The sequence below is a fragment of the Bos taurus genome, chromosome 18, assembly GCF_002263795.3.
Source record: "Bos taurus isolate L1 Dominette 01449 registration number 42190680 breed Hereford chromosome 18, ARS-UCD2.0, whole genome shotgun sequence".
In the NCBI taxonomy this organism is placed as follows: domain Eukaryota; kingdom Metazoa; phylum Chordata; class Mammalia; order Artiodactyla; family Bovidae; genus Bos; species Bos taurus.
Genome location: NC_037345.1, coordinates 56,137,565 through 56,157,030, shown reverse-complemented (window position 1 = coordinate 56,157,030; position 19,466 = coordinate 56,137,565). Strand labels below are relative to the sequence as shown.

General features: G+C 51.9%; 1 protein-coding gene across 4 annotated transcripts in view; it reads right to left on the bottom strand.

Annotated features, from left to right (window-relative positions):
* The window catches only part of AP2A1 (adaptor related protein complex 2 subunit alpha 1), a 27,930-nt gene extending 8,574 nt beyond the window's left edge, over positions 1–19,356 (bottom strand). For 2 of the 4 annotated variants that reach the window (XM_059877020.1, XM_059877022.1), the window contains exons 1-6: positions 19,166–19,356; positions 5,843–5,911; positions 5,578–5,720; positions 5,058–5,251; positions 1,619–1,748; positions 1,229–1,330 (exon numbers count right to left, since the gene is read on the bottom strand). In XM_059877020.1, coding sequence (XP_059733003.1) covers positions 1,229–1,330; positions 1,619–1,748; positions 5,058–5,251; positions 5,578–5,720; positions 5,843–5,911; positions 19,166–19,232 — 705 coding nt within the window. In that variant the 5' untranslated portion in view covers positions 19,233–19,356. Of the gene's footprint in view, positions 1–1,228; positions 1,331–1,618; positions 1,749–3,528; positions 5,026–5,057; positions 5,252–5,577; positions 5,721–5,842; positions 5,912–19,165 lie in introns of those variants that run through there. The other 2 variants (NM_001191440.1, XM_059877023.1) reach the window with 2 other exon arrangements.
* Between the last annotated feature and the right edge of the window lie 110 nt (positions 19,357–19,466).

Here is a 19,466-nt window from a genome sequence, read left to right as displayed (position 1 = left end):
GAATGCCTGACGCCAGCTCGGCACCTCACAACACCTGGACCACCTCCACTAGCAGCTGGACCTCACCAGCTCCCGGAGCGCGCCCCCTTGCAGCTGTCCCCCAACACCGGAAGCTACTCAGGAACAGGAACTGAGTCTGACCCTTTCCTGGGTCCCTGGGCCTACTACACAGTCAGACAGGAGAAGGGCTCAGCAAAGGGGTGGGGGAATTAGTGAAAGAGCGTGTGACTTTACTGTCCTCACGGCAAACTCCTATGCAACTGTGAAAACCCCTTCTCCAAGAGGCAAGCCTCATCCTGCTCTGAGCCCCTTCCATGACAGTAGCTGCCCCTCCTCCACTGTCACTGTCTGTGCCTCTCCTACCAAGCGTGGCCCACAGGACTATTTGAATGTGTGGTGAATGACTGAAAAATATGGTTGAATGAATGAGCTGATGTTTTGTTCTCTTTGATTGAGAACCCAGGCCTCTCTTTACCTGCTCAGGAAATGTTTTTAGTTACTCCAAGTTTCAACTCAGGCAAGGATCACCTCCACCAGGAAGCCTTCCTGGACATCTAGGCTGGGTGGAGTGCCTTCTTTGGGGGCCTACAACGTCCTTGCTATCTCCATGACCATACACACTGTCCCTTTTATGATCATCTGTGCCTGAGTTGGCCTGTCCTGCAACGCATCCCTCCTCCGACCAGGACAAGAAGCCCCTGAAGGCAGGGTCTCACTCATCTGTGTCTCCAGTGTCAGCCTGCACAGAGCTGGACACAGAAGCAGCCTCAGGGCATGCGCCCAGGATAGGGGCGAAGGTGGTGAGGAGCAGAAAGGAGGGAAAGAAAGACGCATGAGAAGGAGAAGCCAGAGAAGAAGCAGGAGGAAACAAGAGGGTGCAAGAAGGAGGGAGACAGGAGAGCAACCTCCCTTGCTGGGAGCTCCGGGTGCGCTGGACCCTGTGCTCACACTCTGTCCAGGTTAACTCACAGCAGCTATGCCGTGAGGCAGGCACCTGGAATCATCCCGTTGAACAGATAAGGCCAGTGAGGCCCAGAGAGGTGACGCCACTTGCCTAGGGCCACACAGCCAGGGAGTGGCCGAGCAGGGATGAACTCCGCTCCAATCCTGCGTTCTTAACTGCCGGGCTAGGTGGTCTCTCAGGGAGAGCGAGGGGGACCAGAGGGGTGCCCAGGGGACAGGCGCACCAGGGCCACCTTCCTGCAGTTGGCACAGACACCACACCTACCCGGCTTAGGCGAGACACAGCCAGGGAGACGCACGTCTTGAAGTCATCCGGGTTCTTCTTGCAGAGACAGGTGATGAGGCTGACAGCGGCTGTGACCACGCCCTGCGGGGGCAGGAGAGAGGCAGCTCAGGGCCCGCGGGGTACTAGGGCATCGGGGAGAGGACAGCGGTCCACGTCTCTACGCTGGCTGGGCAGGCGCTGGGATGTGGGGGAAACCTCTGGGTGTCAGAAACAGAGGCTGGATGTTCTCTGAGGGGCGGGGTGAGTGATGGATGCTGGGGACACTGGACAGGACCCCGGGCAGCCAGGAGGGTGTGGTGTCGGGGACAGGGGGCCTCAGGCGTCCGGGGGTACCCAGAGTAGGGCGGGTCGTGGGGGCAGGGGCCTCACCATGTGCTGGTCGTTGAGCAAGTGCACCACGCGGGCCGTCCACTCGCCCATGGGCACCAGGTCGGGCGAGGCCTTGTAGAGCCGCAGCAGGCACAGGGCCGCGCTCTGCTTCACGCTGTCCATGCTGTCCCTGCAGGCACACAGAGTGGGTGGGGGGGCTCAGCGCGACCCCAGCCTGGCACACCCCCTCCTCCTCTCACCCCTCCTGGGAAGGCTGTCCAGCGAGAGGCGACAAGAGCCTCCCAGGAACCCTCTGCTACTGCCCTCACTGCCCACTGGGCCTCCGTCTCTTCCTCTGCAAAATGGGTTGCATCCCAGTGACCTCATGGGGTCACAGGCAGGGCAAGCGTGGCTCTGCACCTTCACTCAGTCACCGTCTGCTTATCTGAGCACCTACTGGGCACCGGGCGCTCCTGTCGGCACTGCGGACTGTGTGTGTGTGCTCTGTAGCTCAGCTGCGTCTGACTCTGCAACCCTATGGACTATAGCCCGCCAGACTCTGTCCGTGGGATTTTCCGGACAAGAATACTGGACAGAGTGGTGGACAAATTGGTCCAAAGTGTGTCCTCAGAGAGCTTATGTTCCTGCCAGGGCAGCCCCATCCTACAACAGATACTGTCTGGGTTCAGTGCTCCAGGGCCACCTAGCGCAGGAGCTCTGGGGATGGTGTTTAGGATGGAAGCCTCACTGATAAGGCACCAGGTGAACAGAAAACTGCGAGAAAACACTAAAAATCTACACAGATCTTCCCCGCAGACCCAAGAGCCTGTGGAGGCCCCCAGGCAGGTGCGCCTGTGTGTGGGAGGAGCCCGGAGGAGGTTTGGCGCCCCCTACAGTCTCTAGGCTATCTGAATCTTAGGATCAAGCTCTTGCATTGATTCTTGGATCTCCTTAGCTGTCATCTGTTCAAACACTGCCTCTGTTACGATTCTCTCCCTTTTCTCTTTCTAGAACTCTAAACGGTGTTGTTAGACTGTATCTCCCTTGACTCTTAGCCTCTCTTAAATTTTTCCACCTCTTTGCTTCTCTGGGCTGCATTCTGATCAACGTGTCCAGTTCCTCTGCCTATTTCCAATCCCTGCTTTGGTTCTGTCTACTCTGCTGCTAAACTAAAACACTTATTTTCTTTATGAAAACTCCCAGTTCTTTTTTTGGCTGTATTACGTGGCTTGTGAGATCTTAGTTCCCCAACCAGGGATTGAACCTGGGCCCTCAGAAGTGACAATGCTGAGTTCTAGCCACTGGACCACCACGGAATTCCCTGAAAACTCCAATTCAACTGTTATTTTCCGTTTTCTTTTTGCTGGCTCTCCTTCATGGCGCCTTGCAGCCTGCATTTAGTGATTTTCAACTGTGAGCTTCTCATGTAACCTGGAGTTTCATCTAGGGAAATTATAGAGGCTTGTGGTGAAAGTGGCTTTCTCCAGAAAAAGACTTGTTTGCGTCTGTCAGGCACTAGGGTACTAGCCGTGTGTATCACTTTAAACTACAGCTTGGCTTACAGATCTATGGATGATCCAGGAAAGGGAAAATCAGGCTGAAAACCAGTGTTGTGGCCTGTTCCATGCCAAGACTTGAAAGGGGTAACTCTGCCTATACTCCCTAAGGGGATTTATTTCTAGGTCACCCTCACTTTGAAGTGTGGCCTCTGGAGCCTCTGCTTGAACAAGCTTTGTCTTCTGTTCCCAGAGGCTGAAGGGCCCCAAAACCAATACCCAGGTTCATCCAGTTCAGCTAATGCTCTTAGCAAAATCCAGTTCAAAACAGCAATGGTTTTACCTGCTCAAAACACACCAATTGCTTCCCATTTCGATCAGAATAAAATCCAAACACCACTATGGAAAAACCCAAGTGAACTTTTTGGCCAACCCAATACAAAGCTCATACCCACCCAGGGCCTTTGCACTTACTGCTCCTTTTGCTTGGAACACTTTCTCCGATACTTCTAATTGTCTTCTCCTCCTCATTCCAGCCTCCAGGTACATGGCACCTCCGTGAAGACACCCTCCCTGATGAGTCTGATTTAAGTAGCCAATCCGCATCCTGCCACCTGTTTTCTTTCCTTCAGTGTAGCTGTCACTGTCTGAACTCAACTCACTTCTCTGCCTATGCGTTCGCTCTTTGGAGCGCCTCTCAGATGCCAGCTCCCTGAGGTTGGGGACAACTGTTCCCCCAGCTCCCTCCTGCCTCCCAACGCCCAGAACAGAGCCCGGGACTTTGCAGGTGCTCAAGAAATAATTGCTCAATGCCCTCCTGCTTTAGAAAGATCACAGGCTGATCACGGACCTTCATGCCTTTCCTTTTTCCACAGCCAACTCCTCCTCCTCACCCAGTTCTCAACCTAATGCCACTTCCTCTGAGAAGCCCTCCGACCCCCAGCCTAGTTCAAATGCTCCCACTAAATGCCCTTAGGCTCCTGTACCCCACAGCAGGGTTCCGAGAGGAAGTAATACGTTTCATCCTGCAATTATTCAATCAATGTTTATCTCCCACCTCTGGACCGTGAACACCGGGAGGATGATAAGCATGTCTGCCTCTGGTCATGGCTACGTCCCCAGCAACGAGCACGGCGCCTCACACATAGATGCCCAATAGATGATTGTTGAATGAATGAATGGAGAAGAGGCAAAAGTTCTGGAAGGCTGTCACCGACATAATTTAAGGTCATTGCCTCTTCTTTACCAGATGTTAAAGGTCAATCAGGAATTTTGCAAGTTTTATCACATTCAGTGATAGCCCCTTCATTCCTGCGAGCAAAAAGTCATTTAATTCATTTTGCAGGACGGCCACCCACTCCAGTATCCTTGCTGGAGAATTCCACGGACAGAGGAGCCTGGTGGGCTACCGTCCACAGTGTCGCAAAGAGTCAGACGTGACTGAGCGACTAACACTATCATTATATTTATTTCCAGTGTTTCTCATTACTAGGCCTGTGCTTCCTGTTATTTTTATAAAAAGGTTATTTCACTCTCTTTGTATTGGTTTATCTTATACCACATGGTAACCAACGTTGTATGAGAGTCAAAGGAAAATGCCTAGGAAACTCTCCAAGCCTTTCGACTGTCTCTTATTTGGGACAATACATTTTTCTAGTTCTTACCAAGAATAGTAAGTTATTAATAAACAGTAACAAATTTCTACTTTTTTTAACTGTACTTTTGACCTTATTTTTTCTTATGGTACATAAACAATAATTTATAAATATGAAAAAAAAAAGGTCAGTTAGACAGACATCCCACTGGCTTTGCTGGGGAGCTGCCTTACAAGGCCAAGTCAGACTGGTGAGATGATAGGGGACAAGCATGGGGCTGTCACCAAGCCCAGCATAACCCCCACGTCCCGGCTTGGAGACCTGGGCAGGCGACGCAACCTCTCGGCCCCTCAAACTGGGCTGGGGCTTGTCTAGCCCGCCCCAGCAGCTGGGTCCCCAGCGCCTCACCCGGCCACCAAGATGCGAGGGATGTCAGCGGCGAAGGCCTCTCCCATCTCGCGGCTGCCCACGTTGGCGATGCAGTGCAGGGCCAGGCACATGAAGGTGGGGTTGCGGCTGGCCAGGTCATTCTTGATGGCGTTGTTGATGAGCCGGATCAACTCGGAGTTGGAGTTCACCAGCACCGAGATGAACAGGTAACCCTGGGTGGCGAGAAGGAGGTGGGGGGCTTGTGGCTAACTGACCCTCAGCCCTGCAGTCTACATTTCTGGCTCCTCCCGACTCAGACCCAGGGGTCCAGCCCCCAGGCCCTCCTCCTGCAGACCCGGGGTCCAGGCCCCCAGACCCTCCCGACTCAGACCCAGGGGTCTAGGCCCCCAGCCCCTCCCGACTCAACCCAGGCATCCAGGCCCCCAGGCCTTCTGACTCAGACCCAAGGGTCTGGCTCCCGGCCCCTCCTCCCTCAGACCCAGGGGTCCAGGCCCCCAGCCCCACCCTCAGACCCAGGGGTCCTCCTCCCCAGACTCACAATCTGCTTCTCTGTGTACTTGTTGGAGCTCAGCAGGTTCACAGCCTCCATGTGCCCAAAGTCAATGTCGTGGCCAAGCAGGAAGATGAAGAGCAGTTTACACACATACTTTTTCTTGCTGTAGCCGTCCAAGGCTTTGTCCCCTGGGGTCAGAGGAAGGAGGACGGGGTGGCAAAAGTGAGAAAGGACTATACTTACAAGTCCCGGGTACTCCAGCCCCCAGCCCACTCCTCCCGCAGACCCAGGAGATGGGCCCCCAGCCTACCCTTGAACTTGGAGCGGATGTTGGCCAGTTCCTTGTTGATTCTCTTAATCTCTGCCTCCTTGCTCTTACCTGGGGAGGAGAAGGCAGGGCAGGTGAGGAGGGTCCCAGAGAGTTGAGCTGCCTGACCTCACTTTCCGGGGCCAGGACCCTCCCAGGAAGAAGGGCGATTCTCTCTATGCTGGGGTCCCGGTCTGGGGGCTGAAGTCAGGCCTCGGACTCCATCTCTATATGGGAGCTTCAGGGAGGTGAGAACGTTCACTCAGGGGTCCCTACCACCCAGAGGAAAAGCCTGACACATACTCTGAAGCAATCCCTGACCCCCTCCCTTCTTCCTCCTCCTGTTCCCATCACATCCATGGCTCTGCACCAGCCCCCAGCTGAAATAAGCCCCTGGCAGAGAATGTGTGATGAATGAATGAGTGAAGAGATTGGCTGCCCTCAAGCCAACCCCTGGGACCCTCAACCCCACATCCTCACTGAGCTCAGCATCTCCTGAAAACCTGCTCTGCCCTCAGCTTCCTAATTTGACTCGTTCACCAGGCCTTGCATCCTAAGCTCCCCGCTGCCCTCCCCTGCCGCCACCTGGTCCCTCCTCACAACCTGCCAGTTCTCTCCATACCCCATCCCACCCCCGAAGCCTGGCCCACAAACCCACTTCCTCCTTCCCCGCTACACGTCCATCTGCCACATCCCTACTCTTCTCACGAGACCCACCCAGAGGCGGACTCGAGAGGGCCTCCCTGGGCCCCATGAGCCTCTGTGCTCCTTGATGCCCAGGAGACCCCATCGGACCACGATCCGACTGGACAGTGACCTGGTCTCGGCCGCCCTCACCGCCAGCTGTGTCCCTCCCCCAGCCTCCCAGTCCCATTCGAGCCAGACTTCACCATCACACCCCTGACAGGCTTTAGCACTCACTCAGCTCCTCCGAGAAGAGAAACCTGGGTGTCCTCACCCCTCACTCAAGTTGTCGCCACGTCCTCTCTGTTCGACCTTCAGAACATGAGCCCAGACAACCTCCACCATGACCACCTTGTCCAGACCCCATGCCCGCCCACCTGGATCACTGCAGCAGCCTCCCTGCCTCCCAGGGCGGGGACTCCACCCCGGGGCCAGCAAACCCTCTGGCCCTGCCCTGGTCACCCCTCACATCTCACTGTGTGTCCTGCCTGGTGGGCCTCCGCCAGTTCCAGGGCCATTCCAACGCCCTCCCACCTCCAGGGCCTTTGCACCTGCTATGCCCATCTGTCCAGTTCTCATCTCATCATTTGGGTCTCAGCTCTTGTCACCTCCTCCATGTGGCCTTTCCTGGCCAGTTCTTTAAAGGCAATGCTTTATTCTTCGGTTTCCTCATTTTAAAAAATGTCCTCCCTGGCACATGTCACATTGCATAACCATTTATCTCTACCGTCAAACCTCGGCTCCCTCTTCATTACAAGCCATCATGAGGGAGTTTCTAGAACAGTGCCCAGCATACAGCAGGTGCTTAACAGATGTCTGGTGGGGACTTCCCTGGTGGTCTAGTGGCCAAGGCTCCAAGCTCCCAATGCAGGGGGCTGGGTTTGGTCCCTGGTCAGGGAACTAGAATATGCTGCAACAAAGACCTGGTACAGTCAAATAAATAAAAATAAATATTATAAACAATAAAAATAAACGGCTAGTGATATGAAGGGTGGAGACTGCTCTGACCCATGGCTTGTGCCAAGGCAACAAGGAGGTTCAGATGAATGAATAAATGAAGGAGCAATTGAGAGTATGTCCTCTCCTTCTCTTTAGAAACCCTGCCTCACCAACCACTCCCAACTTCCAGGGAAGCTCCCACAAGCCCCACTTCAGTGGCCAGCTCCTCCAGGAAGCCCCCTTTGATTAGCACCTCCTGGTCATTTCCAAGCAGATGCCTCCAGGAAGCCCCCTCTGATGAGCACCTCCTGGTCATTTCCAAGCAGATGTCTCCAGGAAGCCCCCTCTGATCAGCACCTCCTGGTCATTTCCAAGCAGATGCCTCCAGGAAGCCCCCTCTGATGAGCACCTCCTGGTCATTTCCAAGCAGATGCCTCCAGGAAGCCCCCTCTGATCAGCACCTCCTGGTCATTTCCGAGCAGATGCTACAGCTGCCTTGTGCAATGTGGCGGCTGTCAGCCAGGCAGCTCTCGAGCACCTGAAAGGTGGCTGTTCTCTACTGAAGTGAGTGGCAAAGACACATTTAGAAGACTCAGTGCGGGGGAAGAAAAGGAATGTAAACTATCTCATTGCAAAGTTTAAAATATTAATTATTTGTTGTTGTTCAGCTGCTAAGTTGTATCTGACTCTTTACAACCCTATGGACTGCAGCACATCAGGCTTCCCTGTCCTTCAACTATCTCCAGGAATTTGCTCACACCCATGTCCACTGAGTCAGTTGATGTCATCCAACCATCTCATCCTCTATCACCTCCTTCTCCTGCCCTCAATCTTTCCCGACATCAGGGTCTTTTCTAATGAGTCGGCTCTTCGCATCAGGTGGCCAAAGTACTGGTGCTTCAGCGTCAGCATCAGTCCTTCCAAGGAATATTCAGGATTGATTTCCTTTAGGATTGACTGGTTTGATCTCCTTGCAGTCCAAGGGACGCTTCTCAAGAGTCTTCTCCAACACCACAGTTCGAAATCATCAGTTCTTTGGAACTCAACCTTCTTTATGATCCAACTCTCACATCCATAAATGACTACTGGAAAAACCACAGCTTCGACGAGACCAGCTTTTGTCAGCCATGTGATGTCTCTGCTTTTTAATATAGATATGTAGTTTTGCCATAGCTTTTCTTTCAAGGAGCAAGTGTCTTTTAATTTCATGGCTATGGTCACCATCTGCAGTGATTTTGGAGCCCAAGAAAAAATCTGCCACCATTTCCATTTTTTCCCCATCTATTTGCCATGAAGTGATGCGACTGGATGCCATGATCTTAGTTTTTTCAATGTTTACTTTTAAGCCAGCTTTTTCACTCTCCTCTTTCACCTTCATTAAGAGGGTCTTTAGTTCCTCTTCACTTTCTGCCATTAGGGTGGTTTTAAATGAGAAAAAAAAAAATCTAAATACTGATAACATGTTGAACTGATGCTTTCAAATTGTGGTGCTGGAGAAGACTCTTGAGAGTCCTGTACACAGAAAGGACATCAAACCAGTCAATCCTAAAGGAAATCAATCCTGAATATACATTGGAGGGACTGATGCTGAAAGTGAAGTTTCAATACTCTGGGCACTTGATGTGACGGGCTGAGTCACTGGAAAAAACTCTGTTGCTGGGAAAGACTGAAGGCAGGAGGAAAAGGGGGTGACAGAGGATGAGAGGGTTGGATGGCATCACAGACTCGACATGAATTTCAGCAAATTCCAAGAGACAGTAGAGGACAAAGAAGCCTAGCATGCTACAGCCCATGGGGTTGCAGAGTCGGACACGACTGAGTGACTGAACAAGAGTGTATCAAATTACATAAATACATTAAAATTAATTTGGCCCATTCCTTTCTGCTTTTTAACAAAAATGTGGCTCCCGAGGAAGTTAAAAACCACACATGCTGCTCACACTCTGGGTAGGACTGCTCTCAGGCTTTCCCGGGGCTCCCCACACTGCCCGGGTCAGCGCTGCTGTGGTGTCTGGGTCTGCGCCGTCCCCAGACCACAGTGGGAACCACCTGAGGGCTGAGCATGGGCCACTTTTCTAGTAATGACTCCATGTTTCACAGGCTTACTGAGTGGCTGCGCTCAGGAAAGACAAGATGTGAAAAAATACAAAGAGCCTGAAGAGGTACAGTGACCCGCTCCCAGTCCTCAGGGAGGGAGGAGGTCTCCGGGACCTAGGCGATGAAGGGCCGTGATGAGGCTGAACCAGCCTGTGTGGCCCCAGAGCCCATCTGACGCTTCCTTTATTAATTACACGGTTCCTGAGCCCTGCGGGGCAGGCTGAGGAGGGCCACGCCGGGTACCCAGGACTACAGCAGTTCTGAGCCTCCCCCACGGCCTCCGGGCCCGGTGGGGCGCAGGCTGCATATCCCCCGCCCACACCTGAGCAAGGTATGCGTGGATGGAAGTCACGGGGGCACCCGTGGGGCCTTGCTGGTGGCTGCCGAGAGGAGGGGACATTTGAGGAGGGCCGTGAAAGATGAGGAGAGTTCAGGCGCAGTTCACCAGGGAGAACTAAGCCACTCTTCTGAGTGCCCAGGGGAGGGTGGCCCGGGCGTCAGGACAGCACCTCCCCTGGGAGCGGGGCAGGGGCGGGGACCTGCACCCACGCAGGTGGTGCGCATGCTCCACGTGTGCATGCTCCGTTCATTCTCCCAGCCTGTGCAACACTCTTAAGTTGACTTAAAGCTATTCTGTAGGAACCAGAAAAGAAATAAAAACAAAAACAGTTTTTCTAAATGGACCACATACCACACAGTGGCTGCCTAACCTTTACCACAGGCAGATGGAAACCTGAATGGTAATTACCTTTCCGACACTAAACCCCTCTCCGGCCTTTGCTTACACCTCTATTAAAAGCTTCAAGAAGCAGGCAAAACTAACCGAGAGTGTTGGATGACTGAGCAGTGAGCAGGGGTGCTGGGGAGCTGGGTAAAAATTTAAAATGAATAAATTATTCATTTATTATTTGTTCCTGCATCTGGGGGCCAGTTATGCAGCTGAGTTCAGCTGGGGAAAATTCATCAGATTTTGATGATGGCTTCATCAAAATTCATCATTTATGATCTGTGAGCTTTTTTATAGATACACTATATATATATACACCTATAAGTGAATATATATATTTGTATAGGAATATATATTAACATGTCTTTATAGTTAAGTACATCAAGGACATAGAAAAGAATATCAAACAGATAAGGAAAATTTAAAGAATATTCAGAAATTCCTTGGGACTTCCCTGGTGGTCCAGTAGCTTAGACTCCATGCTCCCAACACAGAGGGACCAGGTTAGATACCTGGTCAGGGAACTAGATCCTGCTGGCCACAACTAAAGATCCCGTGAGCTGCAAGTAAGACCCAGCACAGCCAAATAAATAAACAAACATTAAGGGACTTACCCACGGTCCAGTGGTTAAGAATCCACCTTCAATTAAGAGGACATGGGTTCAATCCCTGGTCAGGGAACTAAGAGCCGACGTGCGGCAGAGCAACTAAGCCCACCCCAAAACCTGCACGCCACAACTAAGACCCAATGCAGCCAAATAAATAAAAATTTTTAAAAAAGAATTTATGATAGTCAGCTGAGTGAATTATTCATTTATTATGCTATAGTTGGACATTTCAGTCCTTTAATAAAAAATATTAGTGGCTTCTATGTGTAAAAATTAAAAATAAACTTTAAAAAGTCTTTAAATTGTCCACATCTATTTGACATTGTCTTCTGGATCACCAATATACTTCCCTATAAAAAAAGAATTCACAGAAAGAACAAAGCATCAGGTCTCCCAAAGAGAATGCTCTGTGGCCCTGAGGAAGGGCATTCTGGCAGAGCACATAACCTCTGCAAATATCTAGTGCCCAGGTGCCCAGAGACAGCACCTGGGTGCTGCTGAGGGTAACGCATGGGACAAAGAGGCTATAGGCAGCTGTGACAGAACTGGGCTTTTGGAAGAAATTTTTCATCACTCAGGGGCAGCTTGCAACAGAAAGTGAGCTTCCTGTCACAGGAGGCATGTAAGCACTTCAGGGTGTTTATTATAAAGAGATTTCTTTATCTTCAAACATTCCCTGGGCCAGGCTCAGACCCTGCTCTGCCCTGGGGATGCTCCCTGATTGGAGGGGAGGCTGATAGGGCTAACGTGGAAACCTTTGACAGAGGCAAACACGGTGAAGGCTGGGAGGCTAGAATCAGATGGGAGGAAGAAAGCTTCCTGGTACCCAGCTCCTGGTATACTTTTTTTTTTTGGTGGCCGCACAGCAGAGCATGCAGGATCTTAGCTCCCAGACAAGGGCTCAAACCCATGCCCCCTGCAGAGGAAGCATGGAGCCCTAACCACTGAACTGCCAGGGAACCCCACTCCTAGGATTTGAGGCTCAAAGGACAAGGCTGAAATGCATCAAGCAGCAATAAGGGGAGGTGTGCTTGGGGTACGAAGGTCAGCTTGTGTGAAAGCCCAGGGGCTAGCACAGCAGGTGGCGGTAGACTGCAGGGTTCCCTGCAGGTGCTGGGGAGCCACGGGAAGGCAGGGGACCTCTTCTGCCTGCAGCAGTTGCTGTGAGGGCCGTGCAGGAGGGAACGAGGCCACCGTCTGGCTACAGGCCAGGGCAGGTGACTGCTGAACGCTCCACATATACCAGGGGACTCCTGGCTGGGGGAGCTGCAGCTTCCCTGAACATGTAACCTGGGGCATCGGGGTGGGGCTGTCACTGCCATCAAAGGGATCTTCACCAACCCTGACTGCCAAGAAGGGACTGTGACGCTTTTACAGCAGTCAGGTAACCCAGGCACTATCCGGCGCCTCACTGCCAGGCCCTTCCGTGCCTTCCAGACAACTGCTGTTTACAGTACAAAGGAGCAAATGTTTCTCTCTACGAGGATGTGCCCTGCTGTCTCCCACACAAGTCCTGACAGCCCGGAGTCCTCAAAGAGGCTTCTGGGAGATCAGACTGTTGACTCTGGATCCCTGTGAAGTTCACAACGTGCTATCCCCGCTCCGTCCACTAGGGGAGCCACTGGCCACACGCGGCCACTGGGCACTCCAAATACGGCTGGTGCCTCTGAGGGACTGGATTCCTAATTTACTTGTAATAAGTTAAAAATTAAAAAATGATCCTCCACTCAGTTACCGGGAAAGTATGTTTGGAACGACTTGGACCCTTTTGTGAAGCTTCTTTTTAACCACAAGTTTTGTAAACTATTCAGACAGAGCAAATTATTTCCAATGAAAACGGAGCTTCCGAGTGGAGAAAGGAACATAAACTGTCTCATTAATCATTGAAAAATATCGATTACACATTCAGATAATATTTGGGCCATCCTGGGGTAAAGGAAATAAAACATGTTAAAGTTAATTTCCCCAGTTTTACTTTTGTAATGTGACTCCTGGAAAATTAAAATGTCTATATGTGGAGGGACCTCGAGATTGTCATATTAAATGAAGTAACAAATATATGAGAGAGACAAGTATCATATGATATCACTTATCTGGGGCATCTACAAAAATGATACAAATGAACTTCTTTATGGAACAGAAACAGACTCACAGACATAAAAAACAAATTTAAGGTTACCAAAGGGGATAGCTGGGAAGTTGGGAGGGATAAATTAGGAGTTATGGATTAACATACATACACTACTATACATAAAAGAGATAAATAAGAACCTACTGTATACCACAAGGAACTATATTCTCAATATCTTATAATATCCTAAAATGAAAAAGAACCTGAAAAAGGATATATGCGTGTGTGTGTGTGTGTGTGTATATATATATATATATGAACTCAATTAAAAAACTGAGGTATAGTTAATTTCCAACTCATTGGAAAAGACTGATGCTAGGAAAGATTGAAGGCAAAAGGAGAAGGAGGGGGCAGAGGATGAGATGGTTAGCATCACTGACTCAGTTCAGTTCAGTCAGTTCAGTTGCTCAGTTGTGTCCAACTCTTTGCGACCCCATGGACTGAACAACTTTTAAAAAATGTACCTATGTGGATTGACATATGAAAGCCCCGGGTTAGATGTTATCAAAGTGCTCAACATCCCCTAGACAGAGTTTTCTCCTTGAGCAACCAAGTCATACCCTGTCATTCCCTGGCTTGAGCTCAGCTGCAAAGACCTCCTGAACTGCTTCCCAATATATGAAGAGGGCATGTGCTGCTCTGTAAACCCCAGGCCTCTGCCTGGGAACACTGGTTCCCCAAGGGCAGGGGTAGGAGCCCGAGATCAGGGCCAGGGCCCAGGGCAGTCCTGACACAGCGCTCAGTTGCTTCAGTCGTGTCCAACTCTTTGCAACCCCATGGACTGTAGCCCTCCAGGCTCCCCTGTCCACGGGATTCTCCAGGCAAGAATACTGGAGTGGGTTCCCATGCCCTCCTCCAGGGTATATTCCTGACCCAGGGATCGAACCCACATCTCTTGCATCTCTTGCATCTCTTGCATTGGCAGGCAGGTTCTTTACCACTAGCACCACCTGGGAAGCCCCTTGTCCTGACACAGGGGAGGTGCTGAATGCGATTGTGGACCGAGGTCACAAGAAACACAGCGAGAGGGAGAAAGGGGGCTCAGGCCTGGATCTGTCTGTTGCCGGCATCGAGCCAGTTCCTTTAACACACTGATGCTGGAGCATCACCAAAGTGGGACTCATTCCTTCTGCTGAGTCAAATCCTATTCCTTTACCGCTCTGAATCTCTCCCTGGCTCCCATCTGGCCCAGTGTAAAAGCAAAGTCCTTATTGGATCCACTAGTTCCCTCTCTGACCACAGTTCCCACCCTCTCCCCACATTCCTATTCCTCAAGCACAGTCCTGCCTCAGGGCCTTTGCACAGGCTGTCTGTGAAACCAAGAATGTCTTTTCCAGATTTCTATGGGCCAATCCACCCACCAAATTTTGCTCCAATGTCACCTCAGAGAGAGATTCTGACCAGCCAATACCAGAGTGCCATCCCTGACCTTGTCCCTACACCCCTTCCTTGCTTTATTTTTTCCCAGCACTCTGAACAGCTGAACACTATATATTTACTTGTGGGTTGGTCCAGCTCCCCACTAGAATGGGAGCACCACAGGGAGGGGACTTTTGCTCACCACTGTGGTCTCATCACTTAGAAGAGTGTCTGGCACTCAGTCAGTGCTCACAAAGATAGATTCGTTCATTCATTCATTCAATCAGCAAGTACCTCAAAAGGGCTCCCATGGGCCAGGGCCTGAAGAAGGTAGAACTGGGGACCCAGGGAGCAATCAGACCGGGGCCTGTGTTCCAGGGTTTGGGGAAGACTGCCACAAACAGGATGGGTCACAGTTTGTTGTAATATGTGCCCCCTGGAGAGCTCGGGGCACTGCGACAGCCCAGCACCTACTTCCCAGCACCCACTTCCCATCCATCACCTGCACTCTCCTCAGGCTTGGGGAGGGCTGGGGCCCTAGAGAGGAAGGAGCCCCGCCCTTGCCTTAGTGAGCTCCCAGCAGATAAGTGTCTGGAGGCCAGACTCCCCCTCCAGACAAGACAGGACCACGCCTTCAGGCCAGGCCTGGCCTCACCCCTCCCTTTCTTATCTGCAGAATTTGCCCTTCCTGGCTCTTCTCCTCAAAGCCTGCCTTCATCCCCTTCTAGATCCTCCCCCCAGCTCCACTGTGCCAATCATCCAGTAGGAGGCCTCCACTCTCCTCCTGTCCTCCACCTGCCCCCCCACCCCAACCCTCCTCTTTCCCTCACTCGGGCTTGAAACCCTCTCCAGCGCTCTCAGAACAAACACCATCCTGGCCTCTGCCCACCTCCCCAAGGTCAGATCACATCCCTCTCTGTACCAGCTGTAACACAGACCTTAGAGAGTCTCGACGGGGCCTCAGGACCTTTGCACGTGCTGTCCCTCTGCCTTCAGAGCTCACCTCCCCTTCCTCTGGCCTGGCTAAACTCCTCCACATTGTCTGGGCAATGCAATAAGACAGCTCCTGTTCTCCCAACACCATGGCCCTCTCCCTCATTGGACTTAGGGCGGCTACATTCTTTTTTTTTCCCACTTAAAAAAAAAAAATTGGGCGACTTCCGTGGTGGTCTAGTGGCTAAAACTCCAAGCTCCCAATGCAAAGGGCCTGGGTTCAATCCCCGTTTGGGGAACTAGATTCCACATGATGCAACCAAGACCCAGTGCAGCCAAACAAATAATGCATATAAAATTTTTGATGAGAACAAGAAAGGAGCCAGGATAGGGCTTTTAAACAAGTCGATATCAATTCTGAAAGTAAATTTCACGTGACTTTCTGAGGGGCAACAAGATATACCTCCCTGAATGCTTTGTAATATATTTAGATCTGACTTTATGTTACATAAAGAAAATAAATTTAATGTATCATCAAACAGTGGCATACGTGAAATAAAAGGATTTGCTGTATAGCACAGGGAACTATATTCAACCACAGTGGAAGAGAATATGCGAACAAAATACATATATGTGTAACCGAATCTCTTTGCTGTACGCCTGAAACTAACACAATATTGTACATCAACTGTACTTCAGTTAAAGAAAACTTGAGCTACAACTTACAGAGCACACAGCTCACCACTTGGCAGTGCCATTCAGGGCTTCTTTAGCAGATCCACAGTGCTGTCCATCTGTCACCACCATCTAACTCCAGGACATTCTCATTACCCCCTAAAGAAACCCTGTTCTCATTAGAAGTCACTCCACATTCCACCACCCCCTCGCCCTAGGCAGTCACTCAACTACTTTCCGATTCTCTGGATTTGCTTCTTCTGCACGTGTCATGTACTGGAATCCTACAATATGTAGCCTTTTATGTCTGGCTTCTTTCCCTTAAAATGGTGTTTTACAGGTTCACCCATGTTGTAGCCTCCACAGTACTTCATTCTTTTTGATGGCTGAATAATATTCCATTGTGTGGGCGTCCACACTGTGTTTTTCCATCCATCTGCTGTGGACATCTGGGTTTGTTTGTGCTCTCTGGCTATGGATCATCAATGATGCTGTACAAACATCCATATACGAGTGTTTGGGAGATGGACAGCTGCAATTTTTATGCAGTTCCTGTCTCCCTCTGGGTTCATGGGGGTACAGACAAGTCTGTCCTATCTACCACTGTGTTCCCGGCACCCATGATAAGGTTTGAAACATACCAGCCATTCAACATACACTCGATGAGAAAACCAAGGACAAGGGGCACCCTGATCCTCCAGTCCTGATTCTTTTGGCTAAACGATCTCCACTGCCCCCAAGTCGGAGTCTCTCCCCCATCCTATGGCTTCCCACTGGGGTCCAGCGGTGACACCCACTTGTTTTCTCTTTCCCTCCTCATCCCTGCCATCCAATCCCTTTGCAGATCCTCCAAGATCTATCTCTAACCCAAACACTTCTCACGGTTTCCTTCCCACCCCAGTCGAGTAAATCACCATCTTGTGCAGGGATGCCTGCAACAGCCCCCTAATTCTTTCCCTGCTTCCATGCCTACCTCCTTGGGTCTATTCTCTATCCAGCAGTCAAAGGAACTATTTTAAAACATCAATCAGGTCTCGTCCCTCCCATGCTCAAAACCTTCCCGCCGCCCTTGCTTCAGAGAAAGGCCAAGGTGCTCCCCATGGCCCACAAAGCCGTACCCACTCCCTATCCCTTCTCTGCCCAAACCTCCCACCTCTCCCACCCTCCCTCGCTTGGCTCCAACCACACAAGCCCCCTCGCTCTTATCTGAACCCTCACCAAGTGTGATACAACCTCAGGACCTTTGAACACGCCATTCCGCTGCCTGGACCCCTCTTGCCTCCAAAATCTGTACCACTTGCCCCTTCTCAATCCTGTTCCCTTCCCCCTCTTCCCATCCTTATTTTTCTTCACAGCACTAGTTATCATCTGTAGTTCCTGGCACGAATGCTCCAAGGGGCAGGAATTTCTGTTCACTGTGGTAGCTCTCGTCCCTAGAAGTGTCTGGCACACTGGAGTGATCAAAAAGCATTTGTCAAATGAGAATGAATGAATGAACCTTCAGAGGCAAGATGTTCTGGTCAATGGAGTCAGCTGACAAGAAAAGGGAGCCTTCAAGAGATTGAATGACTTGCCAAGGGTCACAAGGTAGGTGTCAGAGGCAATGCACACCTGCTTCTAACAGCTGCCCCCCGCCACAACCCACAACCCCTCAATGTTCCACCCCTTTCCTAACAAACATAACCTCCCTCTGCCACTTGTCCACCCTTCTTGCTCGCTGAGCACCTACTATGTGCCAGATCATCCCATACCTGCTAAATTCTAAAATCATCACTGGGCACTTGCAGAGGCCGCTCCTCAGATTCGGCCAAGTAACAAAAACAAGAGCCAAGACATCTAGTGCCTGGAATGTGTGAAACGCTTCACTCACATTCAGTTATCATCACAACCCCATCAGGAAGATGCCATCGGCAGCCCCTCCTGACAGATGAGGAAACTGAGAGGTGAAGTCCCTCATTCAAGGTCACAAGGCAAGGGGAAGGGAGCACTCAAACTCAAACCGAAGCCTGGCTGACCCCGGAGCCTGTGCGGATACAGTCTCTGAAGCTCTTGGCAGCTCCAAACACCAACACCCGCTCCCAAGAGCTGGGAGCTGACTTGGCGCCAGGCCTCCCATAGTCACGACCATTCTTCCTGCTGGTGAGGGCTGTCCCCATGTTGATGTGGTCAGAGGGGAGAGGGCTCCAGATTCAGGGCTGTCCTGCTCCCCGACTCATGACCCCTCTGGAACCAGGCTTCCCCCCATGCCCCCCAGCTTTCCAGATCTCTTCCCCATGGATGTCTAAGGCCCCCCCAGGCCCCTTCTTTGAGATCTGAGCTCTCTACCTTCTGGCACTTCCCGCAAGTCCCCACATTATAATGACCTCTCCTTTCCAGGCCCCCCAGCTCCCTGTTTCGGGTTCTCCCAAGACTATCCATCTGCAGTGCTTCTCCTCCGTGCTCCCCTCAATAATCCCTCTAGCCCCTTCTCCACTGCCCGCCACGTCTCCTAAGCAATCCTTCATCCAGGATCCCCTCTATGCCTCACCAAGGTCCCAGAGAGTCTCCCTTGTTCCCATCTCTCCTCCCCAAATCCCTGGGACTTTCTATCATTCTCAAGTCCTCTCTATGAACCAGCTGGGCGCCTCCGTGACCTGTCTAGCCCCTTGGTCTCTATAACACCCCCTCGCCCAGGCCCTCAAGCCCGGTTCCTTTTAGGTTTCCTGTGTTTCGCGTCCTCCCAGTCCTCTTTGGCCTCTTCCTACTCTACCTCTCCACAGGGTACCCCCACCCACCCTCCCCACCCACCCACCCATGCACCTTCTTCCTTTTTCATCTACAACAACAGGGATCTCTCTAACCCTACCGCTAATACGATTCCCCAGTCTTCCTTCCATTCCCAGGGGACACCTCTATGCCCTGTTCCCGGGACTTTACTAATCTCCTCTCTATTAAGACCCTCCGCGATGCCTCTAAACACTCCGCGTCGTCACCTCGAGAGACACACTATGACACCCTAACCCCCTCCATTCCCCCCAACCCACCCTTAAGTACCCCCGCCCCGGTGGCCTCTCTCGCCTCTCACTCTATGGCCGCAATGGATTTCTAATCCTTGGGCCCCTCCGTAACGCTCCCCCGAACCCTTCCATTTCACGCTCTCCCCCCTGCCCGATCTCCCCCGGCCGCGCTCTCACAGTTCCGGATGTCGGAGATGAACACGGCGAGCCCCCGCATCCCATCGCCCTTGGACACGGCCGGCATGATGGCGGTGGCGTCGGCTCCAGGCCTGGCCCGGCAGGGCACGGCACAGCGGGGGCTGGCAGGCGGTGGGGGGACCGGGAGGAAAGGACCCCAGGCAGCGCTGAGAAGCCGAGCCGGCCGGGGCGGGGGGAGGGCGGGCTGGCGGGCGGGCGGGCAGGCCGCGGCTCCGCCCCGGGCCCCTCCCCTCGCCTCCGCCGGCCTGCGCTCTCGGGGCCGCCTATAGGCTGCAATTAC